The sequence below is a fragment of the Mesoplodon mirus genome (assembly GCF_964341445.2).
Source record: "Mesoplodon mirus genome assembly, chromosome: 4".
Lineage (NCBI taxonomy): Eukaryota > Metazoa > Chordata > Mammalia > Artiodactyla > Ziphiidae > Mesoplodon > Mesoplodon mirus.
In genome coordinates, this window is record NC_138979.1 from 16866002 (window position 1) to 16885556 (window position 19555).

At 43.8% G+C, this 19555-nt stretch overlaps 1 protein-coding gene across 4 annotated transcripts in view; it reads right to left on the bottom strand.

The window, feature by feature from the left end:
* Positions 1 to 19555, bottom strand: part of NRP1 (neuropilin 1) — a 138338-nt gene that overhangs the window by 12662 nt on the left and 106121 nt on the right. For 2 of the 4 annotated variants that reach the window (XM_082618467.1, XM_082618468.1), the window contains exons 9-12: positions 18122 to 18453; positions 13463 to 13607; positions 9427 to 9531; positions 5284 to 5343 (exon numbers count right to left, since the gene is read on the bottom strand). In XM_082618467.1, the coding sequence (XP_082474593.1) occupies positions 5284 to 5343; positions 9427 to 9531; positions 13463 to 13607; positions 18122 to 18453 (642 nt within the window). The remainder of the gene's footprint in view (positions 1 to 5283; positions 5344 to 9426; positions 9532 to 13462; positions 13608 to 18121; positions 18454 to 19555) is intronic. The other 2 variants (XM_082618470.1, XM_082618469.1) reach the window with 1 other exon arrangement.

The following is a 19555-nucleotide window of genomic DNA, read 5'->3' on the forward strand; positions in this document are numbered from 1 at the left end:
TTTTAAACCTCCATAGCCTTATTTTTTTACTCAACCTTTTTTTTGGGAAATTGGTTAACTTTTTAAGAATGGGGGAAATGAAGTCTTTGAGGCTTGGAATTTTGGGGCGGTAAACTTGAGCTAACAATAAAAAATAATCCTAAAGATAAAATTCTCTTGCTTCTGTCAGTCCGCTCCTCCCCCGAGTATACAATAAAATTAAGCACACAATAGGGGCTGGCTTCTCTAATGAGGGTCATTGCTTCTCACTGAGTTCAGGTGTCCACAAGATGGCAGCATTGAGATGAGGAGGAAGGTGCCTAGGGCAGCTAGCCAACTGATGTAAAAAATAAAGCCTCAAAACAACTTCTCTGTACAATAAGGGAAGTATGGTATTATATGCTGTGTTAGGGTCAGGCTGAGAGCCTATCTCATTTGGATCTTTTCTTTAACTTTGTCTAAGCATTTAACACAAATATCTTGCTTTCTTCTCCGAGTCTGGGCTCCCTTGCCCCTCCCCCACTTCAACAATGGCAGGAGGGATTATAATGGAAAGGTTTATTGAATAGATAAGAATGAGTTACTTTGCATTTTGAGTTTCCAAGGAACTCTTTTCAAATGCTAATGTGAAATTTGGAAGGAAGGCACCACACGCGTTGTCAAAACTGAGCAGGATGGATTCTCCCATCCGATGACAGTGTGACCTGCCAAAGGATTCACAGGGACAGCTGGGAAAGTAAACCTAGGGAGTCACGTGATGTGTGTAACGTGAGCACTTTCAGTTCGGGCAAAGGGCTATATTTCACAGCGGTAGTGTCATTGGAGAGATAGATTTCATGCCTAGTCCATCATAACCATGAAATAGGGCTTCTTAAAGCATGAGAAACCCTCTCCAAAATCTGCCCTGCTTTGTGCAGCAAGATTGAATTTTGCAGAAGTAGTGGTCAGCTGAACAGTGACAGAATGGTTGAACAACCTTGGATGTCAACGCCCATAGCCCCGAAAGGTACTATTGTGTAATCTCGTGTTAGAAAATGTTAATATGTGTGTGGTTCTGGGGTCTCTAATTAAACGTTATTTATAAGGCATGCACAAAGAGGAGGGCAGTAAGCCATTACAGCATACACATTTCTGGTAATATTTGCCTTGTTAATATATTAAATTTATTGTATAATTTACAGAAAACCATACTATCCGTAATTTGGCTATTACTATTCTGGCGATGTCATAAAATATAAGAAGAACTCGGGTATTTTTGTCATGGCCAGGACAGAGGATGGCTTTGCCTGAAAGAGTAATTCAGGCACTTCTCCCGCTCCAGGGAATGGAAGTCAGCCTGTATCTTCCACTGTTCTTCCCAATCTACGAATTTAACATGGCGATCTGCTCTAACTACTCTTTTATCTCCTTGTCCCGATCATATAATTTATGGCAATCTTGTTAAATTAAAATAAATGTTGTTGTTTTTTTTTAATCAGTACCTTTTGTGGGGGATGGGTATGGAGTCAGAACAGTTCAATGTTGAAGATTCAAGCCTGGCTAGAAAGGCTATTAAACACACAAGATACACAAAAACATTTCCAGAAAGGAAAAAAAAAAAGAGAAAGAAAGAGGAAGAGAGAAGGACAGAAGCAGAGGAGAAAAGGGCAGAGAAAGAAAGAGAAAGAAAGCAAAAGGATGAATGAAATGTGTATATAGGACTAAGTAGGTGTGACCTTTCAATCTTCAAAATATTACCCAGGCCCTGTGGCTGCACAATTCTCATTAAATTCATTGGGAATAATCTGGCTAAATCCCTTCTTGACTCTTCAAAATAGCAGGAAACAATATTCTGAACTTAAATTTATAGCCCCTGTGAGCCAGCACCAGCTGCGCCTGGTGAACCTAGTTTGCCCGGAGTTAGATCGTTAGCGCCATATACGTGCAAGGATTTAATTTTTAAATCTGGTCTTCAAAACTTCTATTGGGTATGCAAGCTTGCTTACTCATAGACTGGTCTTGCAGTGGAAATAAGTGGAGGTGCCTGGGTCAATGCAACCATGGGTCATGAACATACTCTGAACTGCTCTAGCGGATGTTTGGGGATCCCTGGAGGGTAAGAGGCTTCACCAGGGGGAGCTGGATTTAAAATGCAGGGCTTCTCATCAGTTCCTGGCAGAGCATTAATAGGCTTTTATGCATCCAATTACAACCCAGACAGTATATGAATATTATATGCCCACTGAATGTATTATATTGAGAAGAATCCTCAACATGAAGACTTCAGACTCTGCTTGAATCTCTAGTGGCTTCAGCAAAATCAGATGATGATGCAAGTTTAGGGTCTGACTTGCTGCTGCTTGTCAAGGTGCCTGTAGGACAGTGGGGATCCAGGTATCAGTCGGTTCACCTGACCATGGGGTGAACACCACAGAGTTAGACCTGATCTCTGAGCATTGGCTTAGCCAGGAGGTGACAATGAATGGAACTCCTCAAAGAAGCTCAGACAGTTCACTATCCATAAATGAAGATCTAGAGAGCCAGATTCATGACTCAGACAATGGAAAAACAGGAAACCAAGGCAAGTTGTAAAGGACTCTGGGCTGACTGTAGAACAGACAACCCCATCAATAAGCCCTGTGGTCCTGTAATAGAAAAGAACAAACCTTGGGGACTTCCCTGGTGGTGCAGTGGTTAAGAATCCGCCTGCCAATGCAGGGGACATGGGTTTGAGCCCTGGTCTGGGAAGATCCCACATGCCGTGGAGCAACTAAGCCCGTGTACCACAACTACTGAGCCTGCGAGCCACAACTACTGAGCCCATGTGGCACAACTACTGAAGCCTGAGTGCCTAGATCCTGTGCTCTGCAACAGAAGCCACCGCAGTGAGAAGCCTGCACACCACAATGAAGTGAAGCCCCCACTCACTGCAACAAAGTGTAGCCCCCGCTCACAGCAACTAGAGAAAGCCCGCACTCAACAATGAAGACCCAACATAGCCAAAAATAAACAAACAAACAACTACATTAAAAAAAAAAGAACACAACCATATTATAAAAGAAAGAAGAAGAAGAACAAACCTGACTGCATATTGGATATATTCCTTTAGCTCTAACCCTGTGCTCTCTTGCCAGTGCTTAGCCTTGTTGCCTCTGCACTTTTGTAAAAGAATGTTGCCTATAGCCTGAAATATACAGGAAAGCCCATTCTCAAGGCTGACCTTTAAAGGTATAACACTTTTCCATTCATGTAAAAATAAAAAGTTGCAGAATATAAAATAACAATTGTCTTGGAGGTTTATAGGAACATTGTGACCACACGTCCATGAACAGCTGCAAGAACAAAGGATTCCAGCACTAAGAAGTTTACAACAACCAACCACACCCCCTCCCCTTTTAGTCTAAAAGAAGCTTGAATCCTAACTCGGGTAAGATGGTTCTTTGGGACACTAGTCCACCATCTTCTCGGTCTGCAGGCTTTCTGAATAAAGTTGCTATTCCTTGTCCTAATACTTCGTCTCTCGATTTATCGACCTGCTGTGGGGTGAGCAGTATGAGCTTGAACTCGGTAACAGTTTGACGTGAACTTGTTCAGGTGGTGGTAGCAAGGGGTCTTACTGGTTCATGATTTGTACCTCTGCCCTCTGACCACAGTAGACCCTATGAGATGACTGTCTGCTCTGGATCTCCTCTGTGAAGCTATCAAGACAAAGGCCTTGAGTTCATGCACAAATCAAAAGTTCATAGAGCCATTCCTGGTCTCATAACAAAGACTTCCAGCACTAAGGGTGAGTCATCCCATTTGGGGATCTGATGTACCTTTCCATTTTCTCCAAGGTTGCTGTTCATGTTTGGTTTTTTGATGACCCCTAGTTCTTTGGACAGGCAGGAAAAGAGATGAGATCTAACAAGCTAGCTGGCAACTTCCTAGTGATTGTAATTAACTCTCTGGCAAGAGGAAAAACTAGAGAGACAGTTAAAATGTTTGTTACATTATTAGAACGTCACTTGTTCACCTTACCCCTCTCCCCTGTGACAGAGGGTCATAAAGAACCTGCAAGGAAGTTACCCCATAAAAACCACCCTGATGGGGCTGAGTGGGAAACCAGGAATTTCCTATCAGGGAAGATGGGAAGAGAGCAAGAGCCCCATCCAGGAGGCAGGGGCAGCCAGCCAACCCCCTAAGGCTACGTTTTATAACCTGAAAAGGTGTGGATGGGACTCCTGGCTGGCTGTTGGAATTTAGCTGAACACTATTCTTCAGTTTCATCTTCGGTATTTGGGGGTGTCTGAGCTGAATGGTAGCAGGGAGTCTGTCACCCTGAGCCCACCATGGCGAAACCTGGGGCTAAGTTCAGCTAAAGGGAAGTTTGTTTTGCTGGTTAATCGGGTCAAGAGTGACAACACCCTTTAAGGAAGCATGCTAATCAGAGCAGCCCTTTCTGCTTTCTGCTGGCTGCGGAGGGTCTGCTGTGGAGGAAACAGTGATGTACACCACATGCCCCATTAAGAAGTGACCGTGGAGGCCAAGGCTGCGGGCTTCAGTAGAGGAAATGGGAGAAGCTGGTGAGCTGACCTGTTCACCTCACTCTAATGATTAACTTTAAAGTATGTAAAACTTCTGATTGCTTATACGGACTGTTTCCCCTGGTGTGTGTCTGTGGGGAAGATTTTCAAAAAATACTAACAGAATACAAAAGAGACTGAGGGGGAGGCCACCTTATCCCTGTGGCTGGGCCCTGATCAACAGCAAACCAGAGGCTCTAAAAGTCATCACAGGGCCTCTGTTAATAAAAGGATGCAGAGGTGCCCTTCCCGAGGGCACTCCTCTCCGGGCGCAATGCTAGCCCTGGTTTCCTGCACCCCATCTCGTGGCTCACCCACTGGAAATGCGGCTGTAAACCTGCCAACTCTGTGGCAGACAAAACTGACAAACTTCGCCTGTCTCCGATTTGCTGAGTGGCGATGAAAATAAATAGTCAGGCTGCTGCCTGGGAGACTTCCTTCTCCTGAGTTTGCAAACACAGTCCGTGTCCTAGATGTGCTGCGTTTAAACAAAGTATGTTCCTCGGTTCCTTCCGCTGAGAGCGGGGATTGTCACCATTTGGCAATGACTGATGGGGAAGGAAATGTTGCTCCCTGCTGCATATACATGTGGATGAAAGGAAAGCAGTGTTTATGGCTCATGCTTGCGGACCAGATGCTGGTGGCATCTCTGCTAGGACTTCGAGGGAAACGGAAATTGAGAACCGTAGCGATGTGCTATTTTGTGGGAAAGGACAGGCATATGTGAAATCTACCACATTTTCTCTTTGGTATTTGATACCTGATTGTATAGTGCTGTCTATCACGGTTGGCTTTTCTGTGGTCAGCACAGTGGTACCACCTGAAACACAGAAACATAACATATGAGATGAGAAAAAGGCAGCATTGTAGGTAATATTCAGTAGAGAATGCTGTACGCTTACATACATCTGTTAGAGGCTAGCAGTTCCCTCAGATAATTCTGCCTTTAATTCCAGCTATAGCAAATGTCTTAAATTTTGTTCACCACAATACATTTATTCATAAAGCATCTAGGCAGTATGGAGAGTTCCAGACTTCCTTCCAAGGGCATTCCCTGACTCCCAGACTAATCGACGACGCTCACAATTGCAAGAGTGAAAAGCAAAGGCCGCCCAAGGTCCTTAGTGACTTAAGTATTAAACTTGACCTAGACCTCTAAGCTTCAAATAGTTTCCCAAGGTTTCAGATGTGTGTCTTGGGGGGAGTTGCAAGGCTGGTCCCCCCAATCTATTTTAAAAACTGAAGTTTTAAAGCGGATAGCAGTAATTCCTCCTTTCTTTTGCTGCTGTGGTTGTTTGTTTTTCCCAAGGACAAATAATTCCGCCCAGTATACAGTTCGGAGAAGCTGCAGGAAAAGGGGAAGGGCTGGAGGAACACATTTCTTCACAGTCCCGAGGAGCTGGAAGACCGCACAAACGACACCCTGAATGCTGTCAACTTCAGTCAGCCTGGGTCGACTTGGAATTCGTGGTCTGGGGACCAGTGGAAACTTAGATTTACCCTCTTAGCTTAGGTATCTTAGCTCAGCCATTTTCCACCCTTCGTCATGAGACTTCTGTTTTAAAGTCCTGTTCTTCAAGTTGCCCAACCCACAAGCATCACCTGAACGCTTCTTGCAAAACTGGTTTGCTGTTTATTACTTTGGTGCTTGAGAAAGCCATTTCTCCATATGTGTGTCTGCCTTGCAGATCATGGTCGAGAGCATCTATTTGCTTTCCCAAGAGAGAAAGTCCTGGGCAGACTCAGGGTAAGGGCATGGGGGGCTCATGCCCATCATGGAAAGTTTGGAGGTGGCTATGAGGTGCCATTGTACCCCTTCCAGTAGTGTCATTCAATAGAGACTGTAATCATCTCTATTCTGGCCGAGCCCTAGTCCTATCCTGCAGCTCCCATGGGTGAGAAATCATCCGGATCGTGAATCAGAGAGCCGTAAAACCGAGCTCTTGAAGTGGCCTGAAGATTTCTGAGCTAGTCCACTGTAGCACCAAGTCGTGTTACCCCTGCTCGCCCAGTAAATATGCTGGATAAGTGGTCTCACGTGTGCATGGCCTCAATGAGGCAGGCGCTAGGAGAAGCCATTACATATATTATGGGTTAAGAAGGTGAATCTATAATGGCAGAATTGGAGGGAGGCCAGACGCATTAGCATTCCGTTCCCAGTGGTCTTACAGGAGAAAGACTCAAGGTGAAAATTCACTTTTAAAAACAGATATGCACTGTCAGTTTTGTTAGAGGTTGGGAACCAAATTCCGCTGTTGGGTGCACACAGACCCAATGTGAAATGTGGCCTCCTGGTGCCTTTGGAGCCAATTGTATTATCTAATGACATCAAAGGCATTTGCAAATGAGTAACTTCAAGGGTGAATTTTCACCTTGACAAGCAAGCAAAGGAGAGCAAAACCTCTCCTCATTTCCATGCATTTGGTACAGTTCACCTGGAATTCAGTGTTGTTAATAGATAATGAGCATTTTACTAAATACTTATTTCCCCCTATATTCAAATAGGTCACCCCCAGGAGAAGACATTAAAGTGACATCGTCTCTGTTAAGGAACCGAACCTTCAGAGAGCATTGATCCAAATTTCCATGCGGCCAACCATCAGGGTGAAAGGGAGAATACTTTTCGTTTGGTTTTAAGACACTGAACGTTCAAAGTTTGCAGCTGTGACAGAAAGAGCAAGGAGGGTACAGACTTGTGTGTGAGCCCAGGAGGTGAGATGCTCACCTGTGAAAAGATAGTGGGTTAGGGGCAGGCTGGGCTGCTTGCAAACACGGGCAAATGTCAGCCCGCCTTTCTTCAGAAAAGACTAACACAGCTTCATAGAGCATAGAGCTTCATAGAGCATAGAGCTTCATAGAGCAAAATTAGCTTTTAAAAAAGGACAAATGGGCTGTCATGCAGTAAATGAATACAAAGCATGAGAATGTCTTCTTAGATCACCTCTTCTTGTTGGGGGAATAGAGTGAGCCTTAACAGCACCCCCAGAAGTTCTTAATATATACACGTATAGATCAAATTATTGAAACAAATGTGCTGGCCTGAGAAAATGACTTTTTTTTGGCCAGGGTGATATGTAAAAAAAAAAAAAAAAAAACTAGAATGCATTTTTTTCTATCTACCCAATAAATGATTTTAAATGCTGTAGATAAACTATCGCCTTGTACTTATAAAGGACTGTCAGTGTTTCCAGTCAAAATGACCCATTTTCTGTGGTTTGCAACTCGGGGCCATACACAATTTGCTCCAGGCTAACAGACTCACCCTATTTCATTCAAAGGCTTAGGTTTCAATTGATTCAGTCATGAGCCGATGCACAAATGAGAAGGTTGGTTGTTCTGACACGAGGAATAAATCTGAGGCTTTGTCTCTAATCAATATTAACTGACCACTTTAGGGTTTATAAAGGAAAGACCCTCTCCTCAAGAGGGTAATTGAACAGGGGAGTCTCTGATGACTGCAGACATTCCTTTTTATGAGGATTTTCACTACGGATGGGACATGTGACCGGGTTTGCAAAAAGCCTGAGGTTTGCAGAGTGTTCACAGGCGACCTTGGGAAGGTTCTGTAGGACCTGTTTCACCAGACTGGTACTCTGTTTTAACATCAGCTGTATAAGCTTTTTAGCTGGAGCTTGACATCTTACAAAGAAAAGCCCTCTGCGTTAATTAGAGTAATTTTTGTGGCTTGCAACTACTTATATACAAGATGTGTTTTCAAAAGCCCATAGCCACGTGACATTTATTGGCCATTCGACTGTAAGCAATTATCCTGGAAATTTGGAGGCAGAGAACCTTAGGAAGTAGGATTTAAATGTAAACTCAGTTCATGGTACTAAACTTCTGAGCTAGATTTTACCCCTTATTCCATCTCAGGGTGCAGAGCCGTCTTGCTCCTTCAGAAGAGAGCTTTTGAAGTAATTGGAAATCTGGAACATTTCCTTCCACATTTTACATTAATGTGTCAGTGCACTATTGTGGCACTATTGTGAAGTTACATGGTAACGCCTTCAGTTTCGCCCATGAAAATGAATTACGTGGGCTCTCCTGAATCCCTTTTGGGTAAAAATACAGCCCTGCATCCACGGGCTCGTGTTTAATGTAAAATGAGAGTCAGATGCTGTAAGAAACTGTGTTTTGATCTGGGTAGCAGTAAAGGCCCCACGGTACCTTTGGCAGCAATAGGGTGATAATTCTAGTGCTTTGGCCAGTTTCCAAATGGTGGCATCCCATTTCCCCACTTGCTTAATGTTTCCTCTGCCAGTCCAAGGAGAAGAGAAGGTCACTTTCTAGCTTTTAGGGTTTTAGAATATCATGGAGTAATCCTCTAAATAAGTCGGTGAGGCACGTGGCACACACCATCCCTGATATATTTGCTAGTGGAGGTGTCAAATAACAACAAATTCTGCCCTTGTAAATTCTAATGTAAAACAATTCGCAAAATCCTAGCTTAAAAGCTGCATTTCAAATATAAGCTTGATTTCATTAATTAGTTGGTTAAAGGAGCCACTCAAAAAATTTGATCCCTGTTAGAAAATGAAAATAAACGTTCTCCAGCGTGTGGTTATGTACGGGTGGTGCATATGTTATCTCGGAAGGGGGTGGAGGTCGAAGATGAGAATCAGTTTATGTTACATTTAGCCATGGAGGAATTCTTATCCAATGAAGACAATCCTAGCCTTTGGCTCTGAAAATGGCTAAAATTATCGTTCGAATGGCTGTGGCTGTGAAGGACAATTTGTTTACATGACGACATGAGGAAATGAAGATGCACGTGTTTTGGCAAGGCTTCCTCACGCCTGCCGCCGTGAGGATTTCCGCAAACACAAACAGACGTTAATTAGCAGGTCTTGACTACAACATGAACTGAGATGGCACAGCAATGGGATGAAGATGGTTTCTGCACCTGTGAGCTGGAAGTCATCACCTGTTCCGCTGTGGCAGTTGGCCTGGTCGTCATCACATTCATCCACCAGGTTCCCATTGGGAGTGGTCGGTCCAGCTGTAGGTGCTGAAACAAGATCCAAACATTATTTTCTCGCACCTCTGAAATGTATTCTCCAGCCCCCGGCTGTTGATTCTGCTAATGCTTTTGCAGAAAACTCTAATCTGTGGTTAGAAGACTGGGAGCGTGGTTTGCCTCTCTTTCAGGAGCGAAATATACTCGGATTTTGCAGAATGCATTGGGGACTGCTCTGTTTTGGTATTTGATCCATATCTCCTTCGTAGAATTGGCTGCCTTAGCATTTTATACATTGTTATCTACATACACATCCTTTTTCTGAAAAGTTCTTGTATTCTCACTGGTTATTTATTCATGACTCTGAAGTTGGGAACTTTGATGATAGAGATTTGGCTTGAACTGTTTTTCCTTTCATTTTCAAGGTGCTAGAGGACTCACTTGTCATGAATTCTTTTACATTCTTGGTATTTACTAAGTTTGCTAAGTTTATCTTGTAATATTTTCCCCAAAAGGGAGTCTCAACATTCATTTTTAGTACAATATTGTTCTTTACTTCTTTATTTTTTTAAAGAGTGACTCCATTTCCCTCTAAGTAAGCTTCTCAGATTGTGAGCCAAGGCAGGTGTCTGGGAGTTCCCTGGGGTCATTTTACCTTAACTCCCAGAGGACTACATTCCACTGCTGGCAGGTATTCCCATAGCTTTGAGTTTGTAGTTGAAAAGTAGCCAACATTAATCAAAGACTGCTTTTGAAGTTCTTTAAATTTAGTTCCGTCTATTTTTTTTTTCCAGCCTGTTACTCATTTTTGCAATCTGTTTAATATCTTACAGTTTTCGGCATTACATTTCACTTTACATGACTTGAGATAATGGACAGTTCTCTTGATGTTTGAAAACCAGACAAGATGCTGGGAGTGGGGGCCTGTTCTCGAACAGCTTCTGGCCAATTGGAATGTGCTGGTAACTGCTGCTTTCTCAATAAAAATTTGACCCTGTTTGTTATTGTGCTAAAGGACTGAGCAGAGTTATAATAAATGCAGAAACATAGCTAGTTTCAACTTCCTCAACTGCCCCAAACACACACCAATAATAATTAGGAAATCACCACGTACAGGTAATATTCACACCGTTCAGGCGTACAAACTAGACTTGGTAAAATGCATACACACATATTCTGGGTTCTGCTTATTGCTAACACTGAATCAATAGAATCCTCTTTGGCAATCCAGATGCTTGCCTTTGCTAAGCTGCCTTTGCTCTTGGTAACGTGCCACTTTCAAACTCTCTATTCATCTTGCTGGTTTTTCCACATTCCTTATGGTATTTAAAAAGGAGGAGTTTTGCACTGGAAGTGGCCCAGGGTAGTACGGGGATTAAATTGAAAAAAGTAAAAAGTGATGTCCCCATTTTACTACTTGAAAATATTTTATCTTCTGTGGTTCTCTAACTGTTTCTTAAACATAAGTGCTGGCCCCAAATAAGATGGAGACTCCGAGATGGCTGGCTTGCACCTCACCCTCTTTCTCTATCTTTGGGTATCTCCTGTAGCACAAGGTACAAAGTCAGTATTTAATAAGGGCCTGTTAATCGTTTTAAGGGAGAAGAAAAACATTCCCTTTCACCAACTGTGTTAAACAGCTTTGACAATACTCTCCCTGGATGCTGGCTCCTTGTGTGGCTTGGGGCAACTTCCCCACCTCGGTGAGTGCCTGCAAACATCTGCAGCAAATCCCTTCACCACCATTGCTACCTCACCACAGAGTTGACACTGGCAAACTGCCACCAGGCTCAGTCTTTTCAACTCTCCGTTCATTCCACCTTCTAAATCAATGTCGCTTCCCAGAATCGAGGCTAAAGTCCTGCATCGGAGCAGCAGACGCCCTTTTCCAGGCAACCACACTGCTGAGCACACTGAACGAATGTGTCTGCAGGTGGTTCAGCCTGCCCATCCCTTCTTTTTCTTGGCATCTTTGCCAAAGTCCTGGCACATGGTCATTCTTGGTCTGTGTTGACAGTGACTAGGTGATTCAGAGGTCCTGGGACATAACTACAGATATGGAAACAACTACCTAATAAAGAATCGGAGATAATGGCCTGCTTTTAAATAAACACATAGGAAAGCAGCTACGAATTATTCACTAGGATGGTGATTTATAGCTTACGATTCTTGAGTGTGTAAGAAATGTTTTATGATATTTAATGTGCTCAGGAATGTAATTATATTGGGGTAGCTGAAAACACAAATAATTTTGAAATCCCAAGAAGGAGATATTTAAGAGGCATCCTTCCAAACAACTCTGAGCATATGCTCAATGGATGAACATCTGGGTACCAACAATAGCCATTCTTTGCACTAACCTAGAGAAAGACCTTTATGGGGATGAAAAAGTTGGTATAAGGTTACTCATTTATGCCCAAATTGAAGGCAGATGGGAATTCCAATGCACAAAAGCATTAAATAGTACACTAAGCAACCATCATATTTTTTCAAACATTCATCTCATTCATTATGTGAAAAAATGCAGAGGAGAGTGCAGTTCTGAGGTCAGTGTGAGAAGTGAATTTGTCCTTGATATGACCTTCCTATGATAACCTAAGTCTATCCTTAGACAGACCTCACTGTACATTATATATATTATCTCATGTAAAGTTTTGTTTCTCTGCAGCAGCCTAAGAAATTCATGCAGGGGACTTCCCTGGTGGTTTAATGGTTAGGGCTCTGTGCTTCCACTGCAGGGGGTGCGGGTTCAATCCCTGGTCGGGGAACTAAGATCCCTCAAGCCTCACAGCGTGGCCAAAAAACCCCCAAAACCAAGCAAAACCAAACCAAAACAAAAAAACCAACAAAAATTCATCCAAGATAATGTCTTGATGTTTCAGCCTGTCAAATGCTGCTTCCTGCTAGTATGTGATGGTAGTCAACACTGCAGATGCCAACTTGGACCAGACACGGACCTCTGAACAACACTAAGAAGGTCATGGAATCTGTGGTCACCGGGGGTTGAGGGAGGGAGAGGGAGGGGGACTGCTTAATGGGTAGGGGGTTTCACTTCGGAGCAATGGAAACGTTTTGGAACTAGATAGAGGTGTTGGTTGCATAAATAATTGTCAACGTACTAAATGCCACTGAATTGTTTACTTTAAAATGGTGGATTTTAGGGAATGCCCTGGTGGCCTAGTGGTTAGGATTCGGAGCTTTCACTGCGAGGGCCTGGGTTTGATCCCTGGTCAGGGACCATCCAACATGCCACGAGGTGCAGCCAAAATACAACAACAACAAAATAAAATAAAATAAAATAATTTAAAAAATCAAAATGGAGGATTTTATGTTATGTGAATTTCATAATACATCATTTTAAAAAAAAAGTCAAAGAAGACAACCCCACAGAATCTGAGGAGCGTTATGGAAACAACCCACAAAAAATTAGGATGTGAAGGCACTGTTATGGAAGATGGGGCATGGGGCTAAGTCCTGAAGGATGGGCATGGTTTCTAGGGGCAACGCCCAGGGGCAAAAAGTGCTGGTGTGTTGGTCTACCACCTCCATCCATGCTGAACTACTTGAGTGTAAGGTCCACGTCCTATAGACCTTTGTGTTCCTGGTGCCTCCTTTGTGTCTGGGAAAGAACTTGTACTCAGTAAACACTGTCAAATGAGAAGATAAACGAATCCCAAGGGGGTAGACAAAGGACTAGCGGAAAGATCTGGGAATGGTGCAGTGTGCACTTAGGGACAGGAGAAGGCTGCTTGTCTACAAGTCTTCCTGTTGAAACAGGGAGAAATGAGGCTCAGTAGCGTATTTGCTGAATAAGTCGTGCAGGGCGCCAGGTGATGAGCCTTATGGACCAGCAGGCACAAGAGACACAGGATCACCCAGGAGAAATGGGGCAATTTGCAGCAGCACCGTCAGGGGCATAAGTGCATGATGAAGGAAATAAAACATCTGGGGAACCAGGGGGGGCTCTGGAAATCGTGCTTACCTTCCACCTCACAGCCCAGCAGCTCCATCCGTAGCCCTAGTCCGCCGTGAGTGGCTCTCTCGGGGTAGATCCTGATGAACCGCGTGGAAAGGGGTGGAAATGTCCGTAGCTCAGGTGTATCATAGTTGTTGTTGCCTTCAAAAGACTGTGAAGTATGAAGAACAACAGGTATTAACAAAACCTCCCTTTCAGCAGAAAAGTCCTTCCTTTAGGACTCTTGGCAGGGCAGAGAAATGGACCTCATTCTACTACTTCGTAAATGGCTGACATTCCTTTCCTAAATAAGAAGGGAAAAAAACAATTAAACCTTCTCTAAGTGACAGATGTCGTTTCTTAGAAACTCTGGAGGATACACTGAGGCTAGACCAGAAGCTGAGGGTTTAATGAGACACATTTTTAAATGACAGTCTGATGTGCCTGGGAGAAGTGACACTTTGACCACTTCCTTGAAAAAGTGGAGGAAGAAAACTCAGGAAGGGAGCCTGCCATTTTTCAGAGCTTGTAACAGACACCACATTTCCAATAACGACTCCTGTCACATTCTCTTAAATGAATGGGTCCTGGTTTTGCTAAAACTCCGTCCTCTAGAAGAGCGAGGAATTCCATTCCTGGAGGAGGAGATAGTAAATTTCACGTACTTCAAGCGCTCTGTAACCAAGGACTTGGGTTATTCCCATCCATTGGAACTGCTGTTGACTTAAGCAGTACCACCAGCTGGAGGCATTTGTAGATAAAAGACTTTCTCATCTCAGGAAAGTGACAGAGTCCTGACCGCTAAGCGATGTTCTGATGCCTGGTTGCACTGCAGTGAGTTGGCACCTCGGTGAAGAGCGTTCCTAACTCGACATCACTGTGACATGTTCAGGAGCCCGGCCGTCATTGTCCTGCTGCCACTGGATTATATTCTGTTTTCCTTTTTACAGTGACAGGAAGGTCAAAATCCTTGAGTGGAATCATAAGAAAATAGAGCAATGGCTATAGGCTTGTTTTCTTTTTTAAGAAATGGATAAGCCTGTCTGTATCCTCTTCTCCCAACGTCATTCCTAACCCTGTCCAGAATGGGAAGAGGGGAGGGGATTAGAAAAACCAAACTGCCTTATCACTGGGAGTGTCCTTTTATATATCAAGCATCATGTGATGTTTACTCGTGCAAGGCACTGTTCCATGGGCTTAAAATGTATTCACTCAATTAATCCTCAAGACAACTCCAAGAGGTAGGTTCTATTATGGCCCTCCTTTTACAGGCAAGGCACAGAGAGGTCAAGTAATTTGCCCATGACCTTGGGATTCAGACCTACCAGTCTTATCTGGCGTCCTTCACCGCACTGCCCTTAGAAAAAATCTAGTCCAATTTCCTCATTTTAATAGATGAAGACACTGAAGTCTAGGACACTGAGGTCTATTCCCATGGCCACACATTCAGTTTCATTGCTTTTTCTTTAAATGGATTGTGATTTGGGCTTCCAAATCTGGTAGATCATGTTGAGTGGGTGGCCATATCCATCAGGAGTGGGAACCCTGCCCAATACCTGGGTCAAGACATCACAAACCAGCCAAAGATGCCACCATTTGGTGGTGGAGAGATCTTGGCCAAATGGGTGACACAAGCAAGAGAAGCTAGATTGGGAAGGTTGTGACATAACTAGAGGTTTTTTCTGAGTTCTAGAAGTAAATGAATGGACCTTTTCCAACTCAGAAAATCCTCCAGGAATCTAGAAGTACAGGGCTAACACAGACCCGCCTCTCTCAATTAAAGTTTCCTTTTATCATTTTCAAGAGTAAATTCACTACCGGGGGCCTCTGCATTCTTGATAGAACTGCAGTTGCTGCCATTAATTGAGAATCTGACCTGTAACGTCAGGCCCAATTAAGTGTTCTCAGTAAGATACTAATTACAGTAAAAATAGTATTACTACACACGCAAGTTCTGTGTACGTTAACATAGCTCCAACATTCTTAGGAGAAAAGCATTTAGATCTACGGAGTCCCAGGCTTTTCTCCTACTCTTACCTTGAGCAAAGAATTAGCACAATGTAAATACAGTATAAACGTTGTCAGTGATGAACTGGGCAGAATACTAGCAAGGAAGGGCCGTATGGAATTGGGCTAAGTTTGCTAACACAGGATTGTTTACAAAATGTCTTTGTGTCCTTTCACTAATCATGCTTTAGAAGAAGAGGGCTTGGAGTATTTAGATCTATTTGCCCCTGAAAAGTCTAGTTGATTCAAAGACTCTGGGGTACCTTGTCCATCATACACTATTTAAGGGTAGGAAGTAAGGCGAGGGCATAGAGGATTTTAAATCCACCAAAGTGCTGTTTTGGAACACAAAACAGTGTGCTCCCTTTACTGTATGTAAAAGGTACTTGGCATCCTAAGCAGGTACTCTTCATTTGCAAGTTTAAATAGAGTATGTTTTAACTATCTTTGTGCAATTTAGAAATAAATACTGCTCCTAAATGGAAGGTTTAACCAGTTTCCTTTTTCATCTTGAAGATTTTATTCCAGGGGAAGGACATGTTAGGAATCAGAGATTAGATGCCATGTAAACAATGTAGAAACGTTTATGGTTTAAATACATAAGAACATGATAATGATGGATGAAATATTTTAGGAAAAAATCTAACACATTCAACCAATCTTGAATGGAGTTTTTTGTTAAAATTGAAAGCTGTGTGCTGGCTTCTTGTGAATGCTATATACGATGTCCTAAAAGGGAGTGATAGCTTTAGACTTGATCGCAGACGAGTGGATTAGATACTAAAGGCCAGGAAGCATAAGACGCATCCCATCCAAAGCCTATGGCAATTTGTTTCCTTTCCCTCTTAGAAACCGAATGTTGAAGAACATGTCACAACAGCTCACACTGCCATGCGACAGCGGCTCCGGGAAGTTGTTGATTTGCAGCATATTCACACTTGGTGCTAAAGCCACAGGGCTCACAACTCCTCAGAAAAGATTGGCTCTTAGGGGAACTCCAGTTTCTGATGTTTGTTTTACTTTTTCTTCTACCAAAACAAGAGGGGTAGACATAAAAGGGGAAAATGAAATGGACACAAGCAAGAAAGTAGCTGCACATAGATTAAAAAAAAAAAAAAACCACTGGAAATGTTTTAGAAACCACGAGTTAACTGGGGATGAGATGGGAGAGGAATTCTTACATTTCCGACAGCACCATCCCTCTTGGTGGTCCGCCCACTGGTGCGGAGCACAGCCGTAGGGACAGTCTCTGCAGAGCCTCCACATCTGGGCCGAGTGGGAGCTGGCTGCGTGGCCCGGCTTTGTTTACCGCCTGCAAAGCCTTTGGCCCCAGTGACTGTATGAAGCCATATTCCCACACTCCCATTCCCTCCAATGAGCTGAAATCTTTTCATAAAAGGAGTAGGTCCTTGGCAAAGCAGGGACGGAAAGACTGGGACCGAAAGGCCAATTGTGCTAGGGGTGAGAAGTATCATCAGTTGAATACAGAACCCACATATGGTTCTGCATGCAGAACTGAACTTCTGGGGGCGCTTCCTTATTTTAATCTGAAATCAGTTTCCAGGCCATGCAGCATACTCAGAGCGTCCTTTCCTAGTTGGTGTTCTGTGCTCAGGAAATGCACATATATTTAACCAAGAGCCTTAGAAAAACATACTCACTAAAGAATACCAGTTTCGTTAAAAAAAAAAATTATGCCACGTGTTCTGGTGAAGGTTGGAATATTTCTTTTTCACTAGATCCTCAAGGGTCAACTGCTTTTTGAAAGGTTCCAATGTATAAGAAATAGACATAAGCATTATTCATGACAGCCAAGAGTTAGAAGCAATGAAAGTGTCCATCAGTGGATGGATAGATACCCAACATGTGGTCTGTACATACGATAGAATATTATTCAGCTTTAAAAAGGAATGAAATTCGGACCCAGGTTACGACATGGATGACCCTTGAGGACATCATCCCAAGTAAAATAAGGCTAAATATTGTCTGATTCCACTGACATGAGGCTCCCGGAGTAGTCAAATGCATAGAAACATAAAGTGGAATGGTGGCTGTCAGGGGCTGGGGGCGAGGGGGTGAAGATTATAGTTTAATGGGGGCGGAGTTTGTTTTGCAAGATGAGGAAGTTCTGGAGATGGGCTTGCACACCAGCGTGAATGTACTTAAACCCTACTGAACTGTACACTTAAAAAGGTTAAGATGGCAAATTTTGTTATGTGTATTTCAGCACAATTATGAAACTTTTGAAAATTGTAAAGCACTATAGAATTTAAAGACTCATTCAATAAAAAAATTAAAATTTTAAAAAATTTAAAAATACACTTAAGGGATGCGTGAGAGAAGGGGGCTGGGGGCGGGTGCTCACGGAGAGATTAGAGTCTGCAGAGAGATTCTGAATTCCTACCGCAGTGGCCCCGTGGACCCACCCTCACGACCTCCCGGTCCCCTGAGCCACCTGCTGTTCCCTACGGGAGAGAAAGGTGACCGGCGACGCGATTCTCAGCCGTGGAATTCCTGTCTCCCCTAGAATCTTACTGTCTCCACCACTCGCCCCCGCAGATTCCACGGCTTTCGGGAAATGAGAAGCAGCGCTTCCGCAGAAAGAGGCCGGGGTCCTTGATTCAAGTCAAGACCGTGAGGGAGGGCCCCCTCCTGGCGCCGCCCCCGCCCGGGCCTCACCTTGGCCTTGCGCTTGCTGTCGTCCATGACCATCTTCCAGTCCGAGCCGTTGTTGCTGTACCCGATCTTGAATTTCCTCATGAACACCTTGTTCTCCCGGTGCTTGCCCCCCTGAATGATGACGCCCCGCACGATCTTCTCCTCCGCCAGGTCCACCTGAAGCCACTCGTTCACGTACGGGTGCGGGGCGGGCGGCAGTGCCCAGCCCGAGCGGCTGGTCACCAGGCGGATATTTTCAGGCATCCAGTTCCTGTCCCCTTGGTTGGATGCTGTGATCTGGGAGTCGGAAATAAGTCCGGACACCATACCCAACATTCCAGAGCAAGGATAATCTAGAGAGGGGAATGGAATAGGCGATGTAAAATGATTTTCTAGAAGTCTCCATGCTTAGAAAGAGAATCCAACATATTGAATAAAAACGTGGTCTGTATGCATTCATGTAGATTTGCAAATGTCTGGATCATCTGACATTAAACCAGAGCTTCCCCGTTCCTCTTTCTGCACTCCCTGCCCTACACTCACAGTCCGGTAAAGAAAATCTTCGATAAGAACATTTCTTCCCTTTTTGAGTTCTTCTACATTTAAGGTCAAAGTATTGACATTCGATTCCTTTGGTATCCAGAAGTTATCCCTAGATCAAGTACAGGCCCTGCCCAATGGAGGTTCAGTTTATGCGGGGCTGGAGATGTGTAAATCAATAATTCCAACAGCAGGAAAGTTGCCAAAACAAAAGCAAAAAGAAGATGAGGAGGAGGTGAAGAGAAAGAAAGTGCTCGGCTCAGCTTGAAGAGGTACGAGGGCCCCCTCCCGGGGGTGGGGGAATCCTTTGGATTGAGCGTTGAAGGAGGGGCCCATCCTCCCCCCAGGTGTCCTCCCCACCCCCGTTTCTAACTGCACAAGAACTTTGCACGATCCCACTGTCAACTCAGATGTCCCAAGTCCAAACAGAAACAGTCTTTTCCCCTCGACACCAAATCCCTTTATCCAGCTCTGCACTTTAATGGGAATCACCACCAATCAGCTAGCTCCTGCCTAGTCATCTTGTCTTTCCGTTTTCCATTTTCCATTCCTGTTCTGCTACCAAATCCTGTCATATTTTTGTTAAAAAAAAAAAAAAAAAGTCTTGCGATCTTCATTTCTTTTGGCATCGTCTTGATGCCATGGCTACATGCCAAGTGGTCTCCTGACTACCCTCTCAAACCCCAGTTTTGAATCAACAACACCCACGTCGCTTTTCATAATTTTTTGTTGTTGTTGTGATGTCACTCTTATGTTCAAAAATCTTCCATTGCTAAGGAAAATAAGCCAGACACAAAAGGACAAATACTGCATGATTCCACTGATATGAGGTCCCTAGAAGAGTCAAGTTCATAAGGACATAAAGTAGAATGGTGGGTTCCAGAAGCTGGGGGGCCGGGAGTGGAGAGTTAGTGT